Source organism: Macrotis lagotis, chromosome 3, assembly GCF_037893015.1.
Source record: "Macrotis lagotis isolate mMagLag1 chromosome 3, bilby.v1.9.chrom.fasta, whole genome shotgun sequence".
Classification (NCBI taxonomy): domain Eukaryota; kingdom Metazoa; phylum Chordata; class Mammalia; order Peramelemorphia; family Peramelidae; genus Macrotis; species Macrotis lagotis.
This window is the reverse complement of record NC_133660.1, coordinates 173,101,017-173,124,285: the sequence shown is the minus strand read 5'-3', so window position 1 is coordinate 173,124,285 and position 23,269 is coordinate 173,101,017. Positions and strand designations below refer to the sequence as shown.

The following is a 23,269-nucleotide window of genomic DNA, read 5'->3' as shown; positions in this document are numbered from 1 at the left end:
GTATTCAAATCCCAAACAATTCCTTTGCTAGTCTTATGACCTTGGGAAAATCCCAGTCTTCTCTCAACCTTAACTGGCTCATAGATGAGTTTGACAAAACTGGTAAAACCTTTTCATCAAAAAAAGTTTTAGAGAATCACAGTTTTAGAATTGAAAGGAAATTGGGAGACTGTTCTGTAGCTGAATTAGGCTGATGAGACTAAGTTGATCACTTGTGGTCACCAAAACAGTAAGCAGGAGAGTCTACATTCAAACCCAGGTTCTTGGGACCCTATATTTAACATTCTCTTTCCTCCAGCACCTTACTATGTTGTAAATAAATCCTTTGTAATCATTCAAATGGTATAAAAATGCTAAAGGACTATACAAATCATAAGGAACAATAAAATGGTTGTCACTGTTTAAAAGAACATTTAATTTATTAAAACTTAAAACAATCTTATTTTTAAAAAATTCAGTGACTTAAAGACCTAACTAAAAATCACGAATTTATACATTTAAAAATAAAAATCACATGGTTAAGAACTGAGGAAATATCTTTATTTATAAAAAGGAACAAAAATTTCAGACTCACAGTGTAAACAATGTTTCCCAACAACAGATAATCAGAAGTTTTTCCATTTCCAAATACAGTACCTGAAGGAAAATAAAATACCCCCCAACAATTTTTAATTCTTCAGAACATATACATCTAATACAAGAATATTGAAATCATTTGTGCAGACAAATTTATTAAGTGTATACTATTTGCAAGAAGACACAGTGATATAAATTGGGAAGAAATTTTAGATAAGGTATGGTCATTATGCGTAGGGATTTTACAATAAATATTTCTTATACTCATTAAGAGGCAGACAGATATTCACGTGATAAATAATAAATTAGATGAATGGGACAATGCCTAATTAATCAATTAATTCACCATTACCAATCTTCAAATTTGAATATATTGCTATATGATTATGGACTTATTAAATCATGTACATCAATGAAAAAACAAATATAAGTGATCAATCAGTACTCAGTGGATTTAATTAAATCAAAGTGGTCATACTTCTGATCAGGCAGAAATTCCTATGCATTATCTGGGCATTGATATGAAGGATGAACAGGAGGTTAAGAAAGCTACTATAATGGTTCAGGCTAATAGTGATGAGGGCATTGCTATGGTTGTGGGATTAGGGATCTTGTTCTAAGGTCTCTGAAGGGTTTATTTTCTCAAATGCTATTTAATGTTTTGTGAGCATATAGTGATCTAAATTCACCTATAGTCTCCAGAAAGTTTTATGAATAAACTTAAATTCTCAAGTGTTTTTGGCTGTCATATCACTCTTCTTGGAGAGGAGAGGAGTGGGTACTTGCTGGGATCTTTTAGCTTCTTTAATTTACTAATTGTTTCTCAATGGTGAAAATGTCTCTAAGACTCAAAATATATAATTTTGTTATTTTTCACTCTCGGTAGCCTGTATAATCAGGTTAGACTCAAATTTTGGTAATTATAAGTATTTCCTCATCTTACCACTTTCTTCTGTAAGGTACCTTTTTTTATTTGGATAATTTGCTTATTGAAAGAGACAAAAAATGACAAGTTATTTGGGAAAAAACAAGTTCTCAGAAAAAGAAAGTACTTACTAAGGTCAAAGATTGTCAGTTTCTTGTTTGCTAGGACCTCATTTTTGGAGTTATTATCATATGTGAATCATTACTATGGAATATTTTGAAACTAGAACTTTGAAGTTGATACCTTGGAAATTCACATAACTTTTAGGAAGAATAGAATAATTTTGTAAGATCTTTTGATTCCATGCTTCACAGAAATTTGAATTTTCACTTCTTGCCCTGTAACAGAGCTATGCCACTTCAAATACAGAGACCTTGCTGAGAGAAGAACATTGATCCTAACTTTTCTCTGTCTCCCTTCATTGTGCTGAATGGAGGAAGCCAGGCTTTGAATCTGTTATGAGCTGAGACTCTGGAAGAAGAGTCTTATCTGTCTCATGCTTCGTTTTCACCTAGTATCTCAGAGAGAAGGGGCTCCTCAGAGGTTTGCCTATTCTGATCAAACCCCTCAAAGCCCATTCAAGAGAATAGAAATGTATACCTTTAAAAATCCCAGGCACAGGGGAACTACCTTTGCTAAAAGGAGTGAACCCTGATATTGGACTCCAGTCTAGGTCCATCTTGGAGCATCTAGAGGAGAAGTCATTTAGTCAAGCAGATGATTTCTTATTCCTTAAGATGACCAAGGAATCTTAAGACCTTCAGTTCAGAGGCATGACTTGTTCCTAGCAAATGAGTTATCACGTGCCTCCTTACTAGGTTTTTAGAAGTTTCAATCTGCTCTTATATACTGACACTGCATTGGTAAGTCTCTAGGTTTATGAATTTAAGTCTCCAAGTTTATAAATTCACTATTTTGATTGTTCTTACTTTTGCATTTTGTATGTTTCATGACTAAGTATGTTTCATAACTAAGAGTTAATGATACCATCTTGATTGATCTGTTGTATGTAGTAGAGGTATACCTTCCCCACACCAGAGTTCCCCTTAGAAATCTTTGGGTTATATCAGTATGACCACCTCCTCAGAACTGTTCCTCTTCGGCCACTTAACTTCCTTTTCAGGATTAGAGAGAAAAGAGAGAAGTGCACTGTACTTCCAGTTTGGTATTTTCCTTGACACTGTTTCAATTCATCCAACAATTTTATTAATTTTATAACCAAAACAAAATGACTGTTTTGTCTATATTGAATTGTTTCCTGTAAGTTTCATTTTTTAGGATGCTTTCATTTTTCATTCACTGCCACACCAAATGGCTTCTGATTTTTATTTTTTGAAAAAGAACAACTTTAATGTAAACTCCAAAAGGACATGCAGCTATTTTGCTTTTCTCTATGAATCCCTTGCATTGTTATAAAGATGTTATTTAGCAAAAACTTGCTATGAATTATCAAAATTTTATTTTGAATTAGTAAATATCTCTCATCAAATGCTGAGTTAAGTTAGTTCTGATGATCTTCTGGAAGAAAATATCCAAGCTCTAAATGTAAGAGGCTTTTACTCTTTGGTCTCTTCATTTTTTGATCCCCACCTATATTTCCCACCAACTCTATCCTTCGTCAAGGACATTCTCAATGACATTGTCAACCTCAAATTATAAGTTCATTTGGTTTGGAGAATCTTGTTAAATCCTTTAGAGAACTTTTCTGCTGCTTCATCTTCAGAATAGAATGCATCATGTCTTCCTACCTGCATTTTTACCTTCATAGTATTATATTTGTAAGAATTCATCAGAGGTGAGGTACCTTAAAATAGATTTCTTTTTGCCTTTGGGATCATAATAAGATAGCTACTTTATTCATCTTTTCAACTCTGAATACATTCTTATCATTTAGCAACACTTTACTTGTGTTCTATTTTCACTCATTAAAAAGATGACAGTATGGATTTTAAGGAAAGCATAGATGACAGGACAATATTAACCATTTATTGGTTGCCTAATCATCCCTTCTAACTGAATCCTCTGCATAGGAGGCATACAATTTTGTACAACATCCAGATTAGATGGAATCGAGGAGGAAAAATAAATTCAGATGTGAATATCACTTGAATTTTTTCATTATCTATGTTACTTTCCTGTTTCCTACCCCCTATTTTCAGGTCAGAAGGAAAAAGCAAAGTTCGCTAAATAAGACACATAGGAAGGTACTGAGAAGAGAACAGGGCTGAGTGACTATTGAAAAACTATTATATAACAAACTTGAGTAGGAGGCAGGAAACCATAGACAAAAAGATTTTTTCATCTTCCTCACTTGGTAACTTGATATACCTAAGTTTCAAATATTAAAAGTGATATAAAGGGGCATAAGTGGGTAGAACTATTTTCAAACCACCATCAGTGACTGATGCCTTCATAGAAGCATGTAAGATATACTATTAGGAGGAAGAGCAAATACAGTATAAAGTGACTCAAACTTCTATTTGTGATTTTGGGATAGACCCCAAAATAGATCAGATTAATCATGAGGTTCTAAAGGTAATTTATAAAGTAGATAATGAAGAGTTGCTTATGTTAATATAGTATTTCTGAATCCCTGGTTTTGAAGTATATAATATGCATATTTATTCATTTAATATAAACAGAGGCTTTTGATAATAATCACCGCTTGCAAAATTCTTAACAAAAAGTCATAGAGATGCCAGTATAACCTATTTCATTCCTAAAGAAATCCATTCAGAAATGCCTGTGTATTCATTTTTATGGGTGAAGGAAATGTACTACAATTCTGTCAACAAAGGAAAAATAAAATCATGCTCTTAAAAAAAAAGACACAACAAAAGGTCTTAGACCAAAGGATGACCCAATAATTTCAAATTAAAGAAATCTTATTCAAAGCATATATTAATGCATCAGTAACAAAACAATGGCATACATTTTCTCAGTGTTTAGAGCCTCACAAAAGTCTTGTAGACATGAACAAATGGAACACAAATAAGCATTCAACCATACATCATACAGACACAGCATTAAAAACCTTTTGAATTAAAAGAAGTGAAATTCATTTAACTCTCTTTAAGTTTCAAAAACATGAAAAGCTGAGCGTGTGCATACATTAAAACCTCTTTGAAGTCAAAAGAATAATAATAAAATTTAATGTACATGCAATTTTAAGATATATACATTACTTTAGGTCAAGAAAAATGTAGCAAAATAAGATACTGTGTAATTTTAACACATATTGACATAGAGTTATTTTTTTTAAAGTAAAAAGGCATCTCTTAACATTCATATCCCTTCTACTTACCATACTGGAGGGCTTTTAGTGGAAACCAAAACAGAATAACTGAGTGGAAGAGGCCATTTAAACAATGAACCCAGAAAACCTAAGGGAAAACAAAAATCCATGAGAACCATTTGCGATAAACTAGCTCTATGAACTCTGACCTTTCTTTTTATCTGTGGGCTAGATTCACAAAATGTGTTTCTGTCAGGCCACCACTGTGAACTAATAGAACTGACAGACACTTTTTGCCTCTTAGCCCTTCATGGGTCATTTATTTATTTTTATGTTTCCAAAAGTATTTATTCAGTTTCACTTTTAATTTTTTCCCTTTTTTGAAAAATCTCAAAAGAATATACCAAGCTTAATACTTGTCTGATAAAGAAAAATAAAATTAACATTAAAACAGACCAAATTTCTTACATGGGAATTATTTTCATATTTCTAAGAGAACCATTTGTGCTTTTGGGATTCAGTTAATCTTCCCATGCAAGGATAAAGGTAAAGTTTTCTATAACAAACATATAATGCTCTTTTAAAAAAAAAATAAAGTATAAAATTTGAACTAAATTAAGTTGACTATAAAGTTGTACAACTTTATTCAAAGGCCTAAATTTTTTCTTAACACCTGTCAAATGTTAAGTGGAATACTACATGTCATAGATATTAACATTAATAAAAGTCAAATAACCTACTTAAAGCAATTACATTCTAAACACTATCACAAACTATCCGTGGTGCTTTCTTTGGAATGGATGTGTGAAAGAAAGTTATAGAAAAACGATTTGGAACTCTTGTAGCCTTCTGAACGGTAATTAACTTTTCTCATTTAAAAGTGCTACTTGCAATGTAACTTTTGTTGTATAAAAGTGGCATGTATTAATAGTTTTAAGCTGTTCAAACAAGAGAAATTAAGTTGCCTGCCTCCCAAAATTTTCCACTGTGATCTCAACATCCTTTGTTAGCTTACCCAACTATACTGGATTGTATGATCCAATTTACGCTCCAATACATTACACATTTGAACTTGTGTTACTCATTAACCTTTGTCTCTTCTCCTCGCTATGTCATTACCACAAGTTTTATTTGACAGAAAGCACAGGTGGGTGCAAGAAAAATTAGTTCTACTTTTCCATTTTCCTGACCGATACTTATTGTCACATGCTAATCCTTTAACCTCTGTCATGACCTCATAACCTGTGACCCTTTTTAACATAACAAACGTATGCATCATCATTCAAGGCAACAATGCTCCCACACTCAGGACTCACATCAACTACTGTTTATACAACTATGTATTTTGTAACCATTTGTCTCTGAATTTTCAAACACATAGATGGAATTTAACTATGGAATTTTCACTTTAATTGATAGAAAATTTAATGTTCTACAAAATAAAATGAGAAAAAATGGTAAGAGATCTAAAACGAAAAAGCAAACATATTTGCTATTTAAATAGATGTGTCAGCAGTATAAATGATTTTAGTTGATTTGCCTTTTTTTGGTATTTACAAATATCAAAGTTATTTTTTTCGAAGAAAAGGTAATAAGAATTTTTCCACAAGCTTCCTAAACTTCAATTATCTGCTATTAAATTCCTAGATCCTTCCTAGTACTTAAACAAATACACATATATGAATTAATCAAGCCAACTCAGTTTTTACATCTTATATTCCATATTCATACATTTTATTCTTTATATTTCATATAAGTTTTGCAAATAATCACATTGCTAAATAACTTTATGAAGCACATTTATAAAAAAAGGTATGCTTGATTTCATTCCTTTATAAAAACCTAAATATTCACAACCAAATGAAAGGCAATCTGGTATGTTTTTATTTAATCACCAACCTTATATGTAGAATATTTACAAATAATTTGATTTTAGTTTTTTATTGCCAGTGGAAGAAATTAGAATATTCTTTCTAATAGTTATATGTCATCACGAAAAGAAAGTCAGAATTTTATCTCTGAAGCAAGTAATTATGGAAATATGAAAAAATACAATAGATAATCAGGTAGTTGAATATAAAAGATATCCAAAATATTTTTACATTATAAAGTTTACTGCATTTCATGTATAATCTATATCAAATTGCTTTCCTTCTCAATAATAGAGGAAGGGAGGAGTTGAAGAGAAGGGAGAAAGGAAATTTGGAAATAAAAATTTAAAAAACAAATATTAAAACAATTTTACATGTAATTGGAAAAAATAAAATATTTGGGAAAATAAAAATATAAAACGTTCTGCATCTGAACTTTGGCATATAAACCATTTCTTTTCCCTTTAGTCCACATTTTGTTACTCAATACTGAAAACAAAATGACATCTGCTTTTCAGAGTGCTACAAGAGTTAGACATTACATGGCTGGTGTGAAAAGAGATACTATTTATATTGGCAGATCTCACTATTCATTAGAATCATGCTAAAATATATACACATACATTATATAGGGATGAATTAAAAGTAAACTATATTACACATGAAATAACTTTGTATCAATTACAAGATACAAAGTATATCTGTGATGATAATAATGACAAAATTCATATATGCTAATATTTCAATAGGGCACAAATATTTTTTATAATAAGTATTCTTTCCTCCCTACGTGGAATTTATATTTGTATGGAGGGAAAACAAACACTGATAAATAGAATGGTGAATATAAAACACCAGATATGAGAACAAAGAAGAAAGCCATGAAGATTTGGGAGATGAGAACAACACCTAGAATAGAGCAGGGGCAAATAACCAGCACTCAAGAACTTTGCTATTTAGATGGTAAAAGCCTGTGCTTCCTATGTGACATAGGTTATAAACTCCAAGATGTGATTTTAGATTGAAATATTTCGCATAGACTAATTTAATAGGGAGATAGCATGGCTTAGTGCAAAAAAAGGGATGTTCTTCAAGACAGGAAGAGCTAAGTTTGGCTTTGAGAATAGTGTGACTGGGTAAATCACTTAAATCTCTGTGTTCTAGGCAATACTCTGAGGCTGAACATTGAAGAGAAGGTAATAAATAACCTGCAGTGGCAGAATTTGGTACCTCATATGGAAGCTACCTATATCAGTGAAAACTATAGTTCATGCCCCCTATCTAATTTAATGTCTACCTTTGTGATTTGGCAAAGTTGAATGTCATTATCTCTATAGTCTTCCTCAAAGTTAAATATTTAAAGCCATAAATATAACCTGAAATTTAAATTAAAGCAATATAATTTTATATGACCCAAAATTAATGGAGAATGATATAAAGCTCCACCCTCCTACAAACTTAATGACAGCCCTCATTGTCCTTTGCTTCACTTTTCCACAGAGGTCAGTAATCCGTTTCCACACAACACTGAAAGTACATAAGAACAGAAGGCCAAAAGGACAATCATTCTGACTACCCAAGACAGCTTCATTAACCAGCTAGTAAAAACCAAACACTGTTTGATAGCAGTTGTACTTAAAAAAAGTCTGCCAATATATTATCTTAAATACAGACACACAAACACATTTATGTATGTAATCATGATCATCATGAAATGCTACTTATTATTTATGAGTCTAAGAAAAATTTCATCCTTTGAAGGCATATACCAAATGAGAATCTAGAAATTTTCCAAATCATAAAACAAATTGTATCAAGATTGCAAGTGAATTTCCCACTACCTTTGTGTTGAAATCCAATGCATTCTGAGAAGTCTTGTATAATTCTGGATACTTCAGCATATTTTCTTTTCGACAAGATCTCTCAAATATTCCAAGAGTGAGTGGAGGCATTGCTGTAAACATCTATACCAGATAAAACATAAGTTTTTAAAGTTTTTAGCATAAGATATCATTATCAAGCAGCTAAATGAAGAAACCTATCACAAGGTGATAGCAAGTGTAAGAAGTGTATATATTGAACATACCACATTGTAAAGGCCTATACACCAGCGTTCAAAGAGAATTTGTCCAGAAAAGCCATTCACAAAGGCAAACCAGATCTGAAAAAGACAAATAAAACATAAATATAAATTTGTCAGTTTGTTAGTTAAGATATCCTACTTAAAATCACTGAGATTATATTTAAAATTTTACCAGCTCTTTTCAATTAGATTTCAAAATAGTATTTCTATTTTTCACTTTATCTTTCTGCTTAACTGGATGCTTTTAGAAGGCATTTAATATTTAGGTCAACATTTTCCAAGATAAATAATTTGCTGACTACAACCTGATATTATGTGGAGTAAAGATAGCTGAGAAATAATTTTGTATTAAAAAACTCAATCTTGGCTTTTAAAAATAAATTTAAATAAAATAAAAACTTTTTAAAAAGGCACATTAAGATTAAAGTATATGTAGAAATTCATGTGCTTATATATTCATAAGAGGTTTTGAAGTATTTCAGGTACCTTGTGCTAATTTATTTTAATGACATGCCCCACACTTTTTGTAGTGATGAAATTTGACACTTCACAAAAATTTTACACTTTAACACAGACTTTTGGAAAATGATGAATTAGAACACAGAATTTAAACCTAAGTTCTTGACTTTTCTAAACTAAAATTTCCTACTTTGGTAAGAAAAGTTCATTTTAGTTACTAGGGCATAATATTTTCCTAGCAGCATTTATATTTGCAATTATTCTCTAATTTGGACTACTGGCTTTGGAATGCTAATATCTAACAAAAATCATTTTTTTCCCTTCAAAATATTCAAGTTAAATGGAAAAACTGCATAATAAAAGTTTTTTTAATGAAGGAATTAGAGTTCTAAATTCATAAATGATTTCTTATAATAGTGAAAATAGAGCAGGCCCATAACTTAAAATCAACTTTATCTGGAACAGTAGAGAGGTTGACTCAGCAATAAGATTACATAAAAACCAAAAACAAAACCTGTTAAAAGAAAGCTGGTCTGACATGCTGGTCAAGTGAATTTTAGAATCAATGTTGCAGAGACTTTGCTACACTTCACGTTTCATTTAACCTCATTATGGAAGCATGAATTGCTACAAATTCACCATTTATCAATATGTGCCCAGGCTGGCCCCCAGATGAAGACTCCTGTGTGCAAGCTGGTCTTCCTCCTTTTTATCATGTTAGGGAATGAGTGAACATATATAAAAACAAATGCTGCCCTCATCAGATAGTAAAGACAACAAAGTAGCAAGAGTATACACAAAATAAGTCTAAATTATGTTGGACTATGACATAAATGGTAAAAAAAAAAAGCATGCACTTTCAAAGTTAAAGCTGAGATTGTAACTGTGCATGTTATTTGTCTAGAAACTCTGAACAGTGTGCCATAATGGGATTGAGAGAATTTTCCCCTGCAAACATGAAATATCTTGGCGTCTCCATTTGAACTAAGGTTATTCTTCAGGATTGTGCTTTAAAAAACATTTTTTTTTGCATAAGTATACGCAAATTGATGAGACAGACTTTAATGCTGTCTATTGTGCTTCACATTTGGCCTTTTGAAAATGTGGATTATGTAAATACATATTTGTGATACCCACTGAGACAGTAATGGTCCCCCTTCAAAGCCACTACAGCCTATTGTATTAATACATACTAAGAAGCTCTTTCAGAGTTCTTAGAGTATCATGGAAATATATACAAGGCCTTTAAAAAAACAAACTTTCAATTATAGTCTCAACAGACTATGGGGAATCTTTCCAAGCTCTTGCAGTGTGAAGAGGACTGATGTCTTTGCATACCAAATTCACTAAATGAATATAATTTAACTTAAGATTTTTCTTTACAAGTACATCTGATATCTGTAATACTGCAGGAATCAATTATTTTGGGGAGTGGAGAGAAAGAAAAAAATTGGAAATATGAATAGCAGCTTCTTGTTTCTACACAAATATCAGTAGAGATAAAAAAGGTAATATAGACAGAAAATAAACCAAATAAACCAATAAAATAAACCAAACTACAGAGTTACGCATATATCAATAGTTCCTTGAATAATTTTAAACTTCAAAATAAGTTCCAACTTTCAAATTAAACTAGCACATCTAAGCTCACGCTACATTTTAATTGCAATTTAAAAATGCATCACCAAAGACCTTGTGGTAGAAGTGTTGAGATACTGTAATCGGCAGTGTCAACACATTCTTACCTTTATTATTTTACCTACTAAAAGTTACGGTGAAATGAATTCACTTCCTTCTACAAAATGCCTTTTAGTATTTGCATATCAATATCATTTTGGAATACAGTAAATAAAAGTACAAAAATGGCATGTAAATAGAATTTTTCAAGTAATACCAATCTGATTAGTGATCTTTAAATTACAAACAGTTCAAATCAGCAAAAATTCTTTTTCTTCAAAGTAAGGAATTTAACTCTGTAAAATCATTTTTCAGTTGTCTTTGACCTTGTAAATATTTTTCTATTCACGGTTTTCTTTAGCATCATAAATTAAGACAGTTTAAGGAATAACATGATAATAAGAGAATGCCAAAATGCACATTAAAAACATTAAAGTTTTGTCTTGAATTGAACCAAAATCAAGGGATTTGAAATGAGAACATGAGGGATTCTATATTATTTAAAGCAAACTCTCCAAAGAGGGACAATAACTTGAATGAACATATTAGTGCTGGTGGGTAGTTGTTATTTGCAGTTACTTTACATTGAGATTCATATGAAAAATGAGAGTTGGGTATTTGACTGCAATTTAAAGGAACGGAGCAGTTTATTATAACAAATACCTGTCCATCCAGACCCTTCTTTCCAATAAGCCCTTCCATAAAAAGGAAGATGGAAAGAATGTAAGAAAATACAATTATAAAAATAATTTGCAAGTAATCAACAATGTTCAAGACAATTTTTTTTGGTTAGCAAAGAAATTTCAGACCTGTCTCTCTCTGTATTATTTTCTAAATTCCAAGGCACAACAGAGGCGTGGCAGCAAAAGCCCCACAGACATGTTCCTGATGTAGCATTTCTGCATATTAAACAGCAGCTTACAAATAGTCAATGAGTTCTCAGCTCCCACGCCTGATCAGCACAAAAAACTGAAAGGAAAGATTCAAGACTGGCAGTTGTCCTCACTAGGGACATTCAATGATGTATTTTCTGTCTATTCATTCACAGTATTGACATGAGCCATTAACATCTGCAGAACTTGTTTTAGCTGGCAAAAGTTGGGTATCTGGGAATTGATTTGAAACGTCAACTTGTTTCCAAGATAGCAGAATTACATTTCTTTAAAATGCATTTTCATGATATTCTAAAAGAAAATACCTTAAAATGAGATTTCCCTAAGGTTTATAATCTGTTTCCTTTTAGAGTGTAAAGAATTTGTTAAGTATTAAAGTATTAAATCTCTTATGATGAACTTTCAAATTCAAAGCCAAGTAAAATTGAGACTAACCAGCTCTGAATCACATACCCTCTGGAGTATACAACAGGCCATTCAAACCTAGTTATCATTAATTTAGGTTAAAAAATATTTCATTTTCCCTCCATTAGTCCCTAAATTGGAGACACTTAATTGTTTAATGTCAAATAATCTAGACTCATATAAAAGTTCTAGCCATAATTTTCATGCTTCATTTTGTTAAATTATATTTTTGTAAACTGATTTATTGTTGGCCACAGTTATACTCCACACATTTTTAACCCATGACCTCTACCAGGAGTTTTATAAGAAAAATCCATTAGGAGACATTCTTTTGAAATTTGGGGTAAGGGATAGAGAAAAATTAGGAAAATGGGGAACCAGAGTCTGTTTTTTAAAGCATTAAGTTATATATTAGTGTAATCTAGTCCAATATCATCCTTCTAAATTACTTTGACCTCAGCCCACTGTCCATGAATAGCCATCTATCTAAGAAATTTATATGCACACATATACATATATGTATGTATAATGAAGTAATTAGACGGGCTGCATGATACAGTTTGGATAAAATTATGTACAAACAAAAATTTTCATAAAACATCATGGCACTTTCTTTTTTTAATTTTTTAAATTTTATTTATTTTTTAGGGTTTTTTTTTGCAAGGCAATGGAGTTAAGTGGCTTGTCCAAGGCCACACAGCTAGATAATTATTAAGTGTCTGAGGCTGGATTTGAACTCAGGCACTCCTGACTTCAGGGCCAGTGCTCTATCCACTGTGCCACCTAGCTGCCCCTCCATGGCACTTTCAATGTTCCTAGGTTGCTTGATGTTATGAAAGCCCATCCCTAATACCAAAATTCTTACATGGTTATGAAACTTAAAATATGCTCTTAGAAGAATAATGGAAAGATAATGGAAAAGATGTACAGTGCTATAAATGTAAGTTGTATCAGGTTCCCAACAATGAACTGTATATATAAGGATTGACAAAAAAAAATGTATGACTAACAAAGGAACAAAGTAGTTATAAAGAGAGTTTAGTTTAGCATTTGAAACAGGTCTGAATGCTATAGAATGTTCAGCTTAAAATAATAAAAGACAGAGGCCTCTAGATTATTGGGTGGACCTTTGGAAGAAGGTTCATGGGATAAAATCTCAAAATAGGAAGAAATGGAGGAATTGAGAGAGTGGAGGTAATAATATTCAGATTAATGAAATAATAATAACAATAATAATAATGCTTATCTAAAAATATTTGCTTCTCTATTGAAGGATTGATTTAATGTGTGTGTTGTGGGGAGGTGTTCAAGAAAGCCTAATTATGCTGTTTGACAAAAACAGGCCAATACATAGGAGAGAAGAATCGTGAATAAGTTTATAAATTACCATAAATTTCCGATTAAAATAAGATAATTATTTGGTTTGTGTACTCCCCATGTTTGGTTTTACTGGTCATTACATAAATGGTATTTATATTTTTAAAGCATTTCTCAGTTTTACATTTTAGAGCAAGGAATGAAGTTCATTTAACATTTTTATGCAGCACACTTCTCATCAAGGCTTAGGATCATAGGGTAAAAGAACACAGACTTAAAGTCAGAATGAGCCCTAGAGACCTTCAAGTTAAATATTCTAATTCTATAGATGAAGAAACCGAGACAGGAAGAAGTTAGTTAGGTAACTTGTTTTGGATAGTAAACTAGTGTCTGACTCAGGATTTTAACTCGCTTCTTCTTAACTTCAAATAGAACTCTCTCTTCTCTACTCCTGCTGCCATAGTTTAAAACCATTGAATTCACAGCTTTTTCTAAATTAAATAAATTAAACAGTTAGATAATTCATGTGCCTTCTCATTGGTCATCTCTATTGGGACATTAGGTGGCACATTACATATCACATCATATTTTCTCATTTTATTTTGTCAGACTGCTTTTTTAAATCTTTCTCTATGCAGTAAAGGAATATAAAGTCCCTCTATTCTCTGATGCACAAATTTTGGACCCAGCAGTACAAAAGGCTCCAGGAGAGTACATGGTTGATTTATGAGGAGGTGGGAGAATCTGACTTAACAATTCCTTGATTGTAGTGGAAGATGGAAGATTTACCCTGAGCTGTGGAGGGCAAATGGACATGCCGTGCTGAGCTGAAGAGGGAGTTCTGGGCAAAATATTTACATTTTATTTATTCTCATATTGTCAATAGGACCAATATGTCTTCTATTGATAAAAAAGTCCAGTTTCCATTTTTAACAACAGGAAATATGCATCTATATATATTTCAAACACTGTGTGATAAGTGCATTTTATAAATAATCTCTCTTTTTTAAACACCTGCCAGAAGCACATTAGATTTTTCAACAGTTTTAACTATTATTTTTTTTTGGTTAGGATAAGAAAAATCATTTTTTCTTGTTCTTTGCAAGACAATGGGGTTAAGTGACTTGCCCAAGGTCACCCAGCTAGGTGCTTATTAAGTGTTGGAAGCCTTCCTGACTCCAGGGTCAGTGCTCTATTCATTGAGCCACCTAATTGCCCAGAAAAATCACTTTAAAAAAATTTAATAGAATTAATATGGTAATTCATTTGGTTCTTAATATTTTTTAAAAATTTGGATGTGGATTTTCCTAATAAAAAGTTACAAGAAAGATGGATCATAAATTTAGAATCAAAAGATTTTTTTTGAGGTTATCTAATCCATTCCTCTCATTTTTATAGATGAGGAAATTAAGGGCCTGATGACTTGCCAAACTCACACAAGTAATAGATTTCAGAGCTAAGTTGTGAATTGATATTCTGTGACTCTATACCCCACTGCCCTTTTAGCTGTGCCAATACACTTTATAGGCTCTTACCTCGATAATATAGAGCACTATATTTTTGTAGAAACAGTAGAGGATACATTTGGAAACTCTGTTGTAGTTCCAGGCTCCATGGACCATCAGTAAGTTCTTCAGATACTTGAACTGAAATAACAATATAAAAATTATCAATAGATTCCATTCTTATAACTGAACTAATTTAACAAGGGTCATCCTTTGCTGCAAAATCTTACCTGTGCTATGGAGTAATCAGAAGAATTTGCTGCTTGAAGTCCTTCATTGCCACTTATACCAACACCAACATGTGCTGTCTGAATCATGCTAACATCATTTGCTCCATCCCCAATGGCCAGTGTTATGACTTTAACTTGTTTTTTAACCATCTCTACAACTTCAGATTTTTGAAGAGGTGAGACCCTTTAATTGAAAATAAAATTAACTCAGACTTTTGAAAAAAAGCATTCTGAAACCAACCAACTGCTCTAAACTAGGCCAAGGATTACTATATCTAAATGGTTGGTGACATGAAGAACATTCAGTGACAATGCCCTGGCCTCTAAAATTTTACATGACTTTGGCCCTTATTTTTTTTTAGTAAAAATTTTTTTGAAAATGAAAAATTCAAAGTTTTGAAACACATCCCATATTTAAGTGAGTTGCTACTATTTAGGTCCAGGCTTAGAGCCATGCATGCTCTTTTGGTTGCCTAAATTTCAAAGTTCTAACACAGAATTATATTTGCATGAACTTGTAGAAGAAGAAATTATGCCAAAACTTCAGTTTTGGTACAGCAATCGCCTTTTTCTTCTAAAAACTGTAGGTGGCTCCAAACTTCTGAATCTAATAACAAAGGTTAGAAAAATTGCAGAATGACATTCAAACAGATAGCATTATGAATCCTAACTATGACTAACACACATAAAATACTTTTGAACTCAATGGTCTGATCTAAGCAGATCTATAATATGCATTAAAGAATTCACTCAATATTTCACTTTAAAAGTAAAGAACTATCTGACTCTTTCACTTATCCTTAAATACAATAAAGAATTTGGAAAATTCCATGTCAGTAAAAACCAGAAGCCTATTTACAGCACAGCTATTTATTCCCCTATTTCCCGTAGCTTCTGATTGACACATTTTGCAAAAAAAAAAAATAAGTCTTTGCTAAAAACCTAAGTGAGAGGAAGAGGAATTCAATGTTGTTATGCAACATTATTCTGTTTTAACTTTGGGCCTGATCTGAAATTAAATCATTCACCATCTTATAAAATGTATTAAGGCTATTTTAGCATAGAAATAACACCCAAGACAATCATAAGTGGGTTCATAGAAAGTGCAGGAGCTTACTTAATTTTGAAATGACTAGTCCATTCTTATTAAGGGATTTCATAGGAAAGAAAAAGAAGGGAAGAAGTGACTAATTGATTCACAAAAGTTTGATGGTGATCAAATGTTATGCAATACTTAACACACACAAAGTATGAGGAAAAGTCAGAATCATTTAGGAATTAATATAGCATAATTATTTTTTGAATGAAAAATGTCTACTTGATTATGTTATTTGTTATATTTAGAAATGAAGCTTTTTATGATGCTGGATAAAGCTATAACTGAGAAAAGGAAACAATTTTTCTGACATTATAAGTAGAATAATTGGTCCTCGGTTTGCAGCAAACTGTATCTGTCCTTTGATGGGGTTGTTGATTTGTGACTGTCTTAGCATCTCTAGGAATGGATATCACTTTTATTAAAAAATGTCAATTTGTCAGATATCCTAAGTTGGGCTGGTGACTGGTTTTAATTCCAAAGTTTCCAAAACTATGTCAAAGTATTTGAACTATCCCTTCAATGAAATTCCACATGAAAGGGGCTTGGAAGATACTTTTTATAAATATTAACAATGATGCAGCTGCTGCTGATTGTAGTCTTACATCTTTACTGCTTATTCTTCAGTTATCTTTGTATTATGTTGGCATTCATTCTGTATAGAAATGATCTGATATGGAACTAATGGATCAAGCATCTTTGCACTCTAATATGTATTCTATTTTTTGTCATAATATTGGTTATATAGTTGATGGGTGGTAACATGAAACTTCAAGAAGTTGGATATGATATTTTATGGCAAGTTTTTGCCTCACTAACAGGCTAAACTAGGGTGTTGATAAAGATATCATGAGTGACTCCTCAGTCACTATTATAAATTGGTGTGCATATGTGTGTATGTGAATGGTCTAAATATGATATGGCCCTAAACAGAATAAGGGAATTATTGAAATCCTGAGCACATATTGGATGATGAAATCTTTCACTATATATTTTCCCCAAAATATTTTTTCATTCTTTTTTTACTTAATTTGCTTCATTTTTGTAACAATGATAAATGTAAATAAGAAGACCCAGTGGATAAGGTTAAATGTTCTGAAGAGACCAGATATCCTTGACTTTGAACTGGGAAGAACCTGAATGACTTATTCCAATCTTCTTGTGTATTAATGAGGAAACAGAACCAAAGAGAAAAACTAAATTGCCCTGGTAACATGAGTGGCAAAGTCAACTCCAAAACTCAGTTTTCTAACTCCAAATCAAGTTATCACTACCACATTACACCACTTTGACTGACAGATGTGTCAACAAAGAAGTTATCTGAAAAGCAAAGACTGAATTATCATGGATCAATCAGCCTGAGTATTTAAAATTTCCTATCAAGTTTTCATTCTTTTTGGGTGTTAGAATATATTCAAACTATAATATATTTCATCTTGCTGAGGAGCTAAAACACTAAGCTGAAGTGGCACACTGAATAAAATGTGATGAACTATTATTAACAATTTTAAGAAGAAGCTAATCTCAGATGATTAATTTCTATCTTCTACTTTAATGATTGGTACATTTAGAAGAAAGGAAGGAAAAATTTATCAAGCATCTGTCACTGCTCTGGGCTTCATAAAATATCTTATTTGATCTTCACAGCAATCCCATTTTTATCTCAATTTTAAGTTGAGGAAAATGAAGCAAACTGTAGTTAAATGACTTGTTCAGGGTCACATAGTTAAGTATCTGAGACCAGATTGGAACTCTAGTCTTCCTGACCCCAGGTCCAATGCTCTATCCAGCTGCATAGCCTAGCTTCTCCTAGGCAGAATGGTCACTGTCTTTTTTTGGTCAAGACTGTTAGGTCACCAGTACTTATGGACTTCAAGTTGATTCCTAGATTGGGAATCAGCTGTATTGGCCCAAGAATTCAGCTTCTAATCACACCAGAGATGAATGGTCTTTACACACCAATCCATGGTAATCCAACACGGAATACTAATTTTTTAACAACCTCTCCCCATCCCCATAACACAACCCCAGCACAACATATATTACAACACACTGCCACACAGCTGCCACTGGGTAGGGGTGGGCAGTTATAAATCTGGGGAAAGAACTAAGATTGGATGGCTTGCTTGGGATGCAAGGAACTAAACTGCTTCCCAAATGTGGTTCTCTTTAGATTATGAAAGAAACTTATTTAGTGAACATAAACTGATGTTGAACACTTCTGGAAAGAATAAATATTTGGCCTCACAAAGTTTGCAATCTACCTAAAACTAACAGACAATTAGACAATTAGAAAACAGTTTGCAGTTTGGCAATAGGGCTTCAGAGAAGACAAGCCAAACAATCTGGGTTGAAGATTGAATACTAAAAGGAAGTTTCAAGGAGAAAGCAAAACTTTCTATTATTTCATTATAATTAGACGCAAGGCAGTGTATGATGCTAGATGAATATTATCTAACACAGAGATAACAAACTATTACACAATTATGATAGAGTAAAAGTGTAAAAGGAGGGTTAAAATGGATAGTCAGGAATGTGTAAAAAGATCACTTCTGCTGGGGCACATTAGGAAAGGGTTCAAAGACAAAGTGGCCTTTGAGCTGAGGAGAGTAGGGCATATTTGATTTTTTTTAAAAACATTTCATTTTCAATGATGCTTTTTTTAAAAAAAAAATCACATTCATTTTTGAATACTCTCCCCCTCCTAGTCAGTGAGCTATCCTTTGGAACTTTAGATCCTTTAGAAAGAGGGGGAAAAAGTTTAGCAATATTCTGTACTCAAAGTCCTCTATTCACTTCTCAGTTCTTTTCCAGGGGCTAGCCTTGGTCATTATGATTACACATTACTCAATTTTATATTTGTGTTCTTCATACTATTATTGTACTCATGTATTTTTTATAGTTCTATACCATCATTCTGTATTAGTTCCTATAATTTTCTTCATGTTCCTCTTAATTTTTCATATTTATTGATTCTTATAAGAGTGCAGTAATATCCCATAACATCCATGGATCTACAATTTCTTTGGCCATTTCCCAATTCATGGATTGCTGTTGCCTCACTCCAGTTCTCTGCCACCACAAATAGACTGCTAGGAATATCATGGTATATATGAAACCCCTTGCTACCCCCTCCCCCCTGCCTTTTTTTTCCTTTGATTTCCTTGGAAGCATATGCCTTGAAGTCAGACCTCTGGGTCACAAAGCAAGATTATTTTAGCTCAAATCCAGTTTCACTTTGAAGAATTTTGGTGATCTAATTCACTCTTCACCAACAGTAAGCCTGTCTTCCTGAAGTAGAATGGGAGAGATTTGACATTCAAAGAGATAATAGACAATTTAGATGGAAGGCATAAAATTAGGAAGGACTACGACAAATTAGATGTTCAGCTCTTGATGATTCTTAAAAGATGAGTTTCATTTAGATAATCAGAGGAAAAAGAATTAGAATAAGTAGACCTTACTTATCACAGGACTAAAGTTTTGGAGGAAAAAAAAGATTCCAAAGCTCTCCTGTGTGGGTAGTCCTTGAACAGATTCTCACCCAGCTTGTTTATGGGACTGTGTGTGTAGTACAAGGGAAAGGCCTGATTTTGTAGCAACAGGATCTCAATTAAATGAGATTATTCACCTTTTCTGTCACCATGACTTTGGGCAAGTTATTTAAACCGGCCAACCCAAAGATTCCTCATATATAAGATAATTGTTAGCTATGTTCCCTCCAGCTCTATGATCTGGGCATTTTCTCTGACTGACCTCCATTCCTGGAAAGCTTCTCCCTGCCACTCTGACCACTGACCTCCCTAACTTCATCTATAGGAAGCCATTCCAAACTCCTCTTAATATCAATGCTTTTCCCTCTTTTAACCATTCCCAATTTGTAGATTATAAGCCCCTTGAGGGCAGTGAAATTTTTTTTGCACCTTTCTGTATCCCCAGGGCTTAAATAAAATAAAATAAAATAAAATATTTACTTAATTGAATTTATTTTAATTGGTTGTCAATATCTCTTCAGTTTTGTCATTCTATTCTATTCTATGTCTTGGTTATCTCATTTTTCTTCTTATCCTACTCATTGCTAAAAATTTCAGACTTATACATTCATTTGCTCGGCTTTGTGTTTTACAGTAATCATATATAGTTTTAGGGGCAGCCAGGTGGGTACAGTGGTTAGAATACCAGGTCTAGAGTCAGGAAGATTCATCTTCCTGAGTTCAAATCTGGTCTCAGACACTTACTATGTGACCCTGGTCAAGTCATCTAACCCTTTTGGCTTTACTTTTCACATCTGTAAAATAAACTGAAGAAGTGAATGGCAACCCATTCCACTATCTCTACTGAGACAGGGTCTAAGTTATGATATTTATATTCTTACAACTAAGACTTCCATTGATAGTTTTACGTCTTTTATTTTTTTCTCTTTCAAAATGTGTCTACCTCTTCAAGCTCATTCATTAACAAACATTCAATGTAACTTGCTTAACTGCAAAACTCTTTCCAACTCTTGTTCTGCTCATGAATGTCTCTCCCTCTCTCCTTTCAACATGTGTGCTTTTTCTTGGGACACTATCCCACATTATGTGTCTTGGAGCAGCTTCATTACATTTCAAGTTACCTTTTCAAGCTTCTCCAGATTTTCATCTCCCAAACAAAATTCAATCAAGAGGAAAGAAACAAAAAAACAAAACCTTTAAATGTGATACTTGAATAAAAATCATTCCTGACTAAATGTATGCTTCTAAACCATCATAAAATCTGTGTATGCATTTTTCAGGAAAGGTCTACATTCACGCTCTATGTAAAAATGTAAATGATTCACAATTCTGAACCACTATCTTGGTTCCTTTTTCTTCCTTGGGAATACCATTAAGAGCCTCTGTGGGCACAACTTCTCATTCAGCTTGCACTTTTAAAGTCCATTTTCTTTCCCCATGGTTCCTTAAGCAGAGGGTGGTCTTTTGCAATACAACTTGAAAGTACAAAAAGGGCAATATGTTTTTCAGATATTATTTTGGCTGCAGTTCCTGCACATGTTATTCATTATTTTTCTTATTTTCTGTGCAGCAACTCTCACCACTCTTTGAGCACTACTTAGAAGCAGCAGAAACATACCATCTGACTGATAGAAAAAGTTATATGGGGTGAACTACCTAATACCATTTTGCACAAAGTTGTTTAATTAAAATTAATCACTTATATTTTATATAATATTTTAAAAAATCTACAATAAACAACATCCTGCGAAAAATAGAGAGGAAAGTCTTTAACCTTATAGAGAAATAGTTTAAAGGGCTTTTTAAAGGCAGGTCAAAATGGATTCAGGAGAGAATCTAAAGAATTCTGTTTGGTAAATAGTATCATATGCTTCTTAGCATTTCAAAAACATCAGTTCAATAATTTGATATTATGAGGGTGACTTCACAATGTGTGAGATGGATTATTTGGCACATTTCAAATATTTTTTAACTGATAAAAATGTGATCATTAAATGTACTGCAAGGTTTACTTTTGAAAGATGAAGACCTTGAGATTTCCATAAGAAGACATCAAAGGAATCTGGCTTGACTTCATTATTCTCAGGTATGAAAATATCTTGAGTTTACTAAGAGTGAGAACCACCCTGGTCGTTCAGAGATCAGGAGATTTAATGTGGGGTCATTGTATTTTCTTTTTTGATAAACTTCCTTAGATTTCCCCTTGTGACTATCAGAATATTCCTCAGTGAGTTAAATTTGGCTGACTACATGAGGAAATTCACAAAATGAGAGGAAGAGATTCTTAATGTAATAACTAGATTTTTTTTTTGATTTTTACTCAACTTAAGAGGGCTTTTTCAAATGTTCCTTGAAAAATATAAGATGAAGACTACTTTAATTGATGTCTGAATCTATGTTGACATCTAAAAGACCCTAAAAGAAATTCTGAATTATTGTAAATTAGAAAATCTTCTTAATGTAAGCTGTTTCAAGTGCCACAGTACATATCAGTGAAAGTATCAGTGTCTAGAATTGAATTGTTAGAATAAAAGAAAAAATGGAACCTCTTATCTCCCAAAAGTTATTTTATATAATCTTCAATATATAAAATCCATTCAAGTATTGACTAATAAGACTGTAGATACATAGTTAGGGTTATAACTGCCTTTTCTCTATATCCTCCAAAGCTAAGATTTATTAATATAACGTGTTATCACAGTTATTTAAATCTGTAACAATATACAAAGTGAGTCTATTGTTATTTCTTCAGAAAGTTCACTTTTAGAAAGAAATTCCAATGCAAAAAGTGTTCAAAATACAAAAGATATGCTTAATTTGAAACATTTTTTCCTGTAGATGAAATGAGTTGACATCCATAAAGTCCCTTTATAAATGTCCACAGTTCAAAATATTAATTTAGAGTTGGTAGGAATTTTAAAAAATATCTAGTCCAACTCCCTCATGTTACCCATGAAAAAAACTGAGGTCCAAAAATGATTATGTGACTTATCCAAGGTCACACAATTTCTAAGTATACAGAATTAGGACATCAGTCTGGCAGTGTTTCTATTAACTTATTTTGCTTCTCTCTGTAAAAATGACTTCCCCCTCTTTCCAACATAATGGACAGAATGTTGCTTTTAAATAAGACCTATTTTTAAATTGTGGATTTTTGCATTCATAGCAATGTTTCTTTGCAAATATGCCTTGTAAGTGGAAAAACAATATGGTAAGGTACTGTGTGTGTGTGTGTGTGTGTGTATGTGAAGGGTGTACATATATGGTGTGATCTGAACGTGTATGTGTTTGTGTTTGCCTTTGTGTAAGTATATGGTGCAACTGGAGCCTGATAAACTCACCCAAAAGTTCTAAAGAGGATTTAAGAACCTATAGATTCACTATTGACAACAGAGGTAAAAATCATTTTTAGTTCAAAGGAAAGGGGGACCAAGAGCTAAAGGGTACACAAGTTTCAAGAAGGCAAGTACTCATCTGGGACTTGCATGGTGCTTTGAATAGTT

General features: G+C 32.5%; 1 protein-coding gene across 6 annotated transcripts in view; it reads right to left on the bottom strand.

Annotated features, from left to right (window-relative positions):
- ATP8A1 (ATPase phospholipid transporting 8A1) overlaps positions 1-23,269 on the bottom strand; it is a 290,003-nt gene that overhangs the window by 50,913 nt on the left and 215,821 nt on the right. For all 6 annotated transcript variants that reach the window (XM_074229523.1, XM_074229525.1, XM_074229524.1 and 3 more), the window contains 6 exons: positions 15,177-15,360; positions 14,977-15,087; positions 8,694-8,768; positions 8,449-8,571; positions 4,806-4,884; positions 575-636 (listed from right to left, as the gene is read on the bottom strand). In XM_074229523.1, coding sequence (XP_074085624.1) covers positions 575-636; positions 4,806-4,884; positions 8,449-8,571; positions 8,694-8,768; positions 14,977-15,087; positions 15,177-15,360 — 634 coding nt within the window. The remainder of the gene's footprint in view (positions 1-574; positions 637-4,805; positions 4,885-8,448; positions 8,572-8,693; positions 8,769-14,976; positions 15,088-15,176; positions 15,361-23,269) is intronic.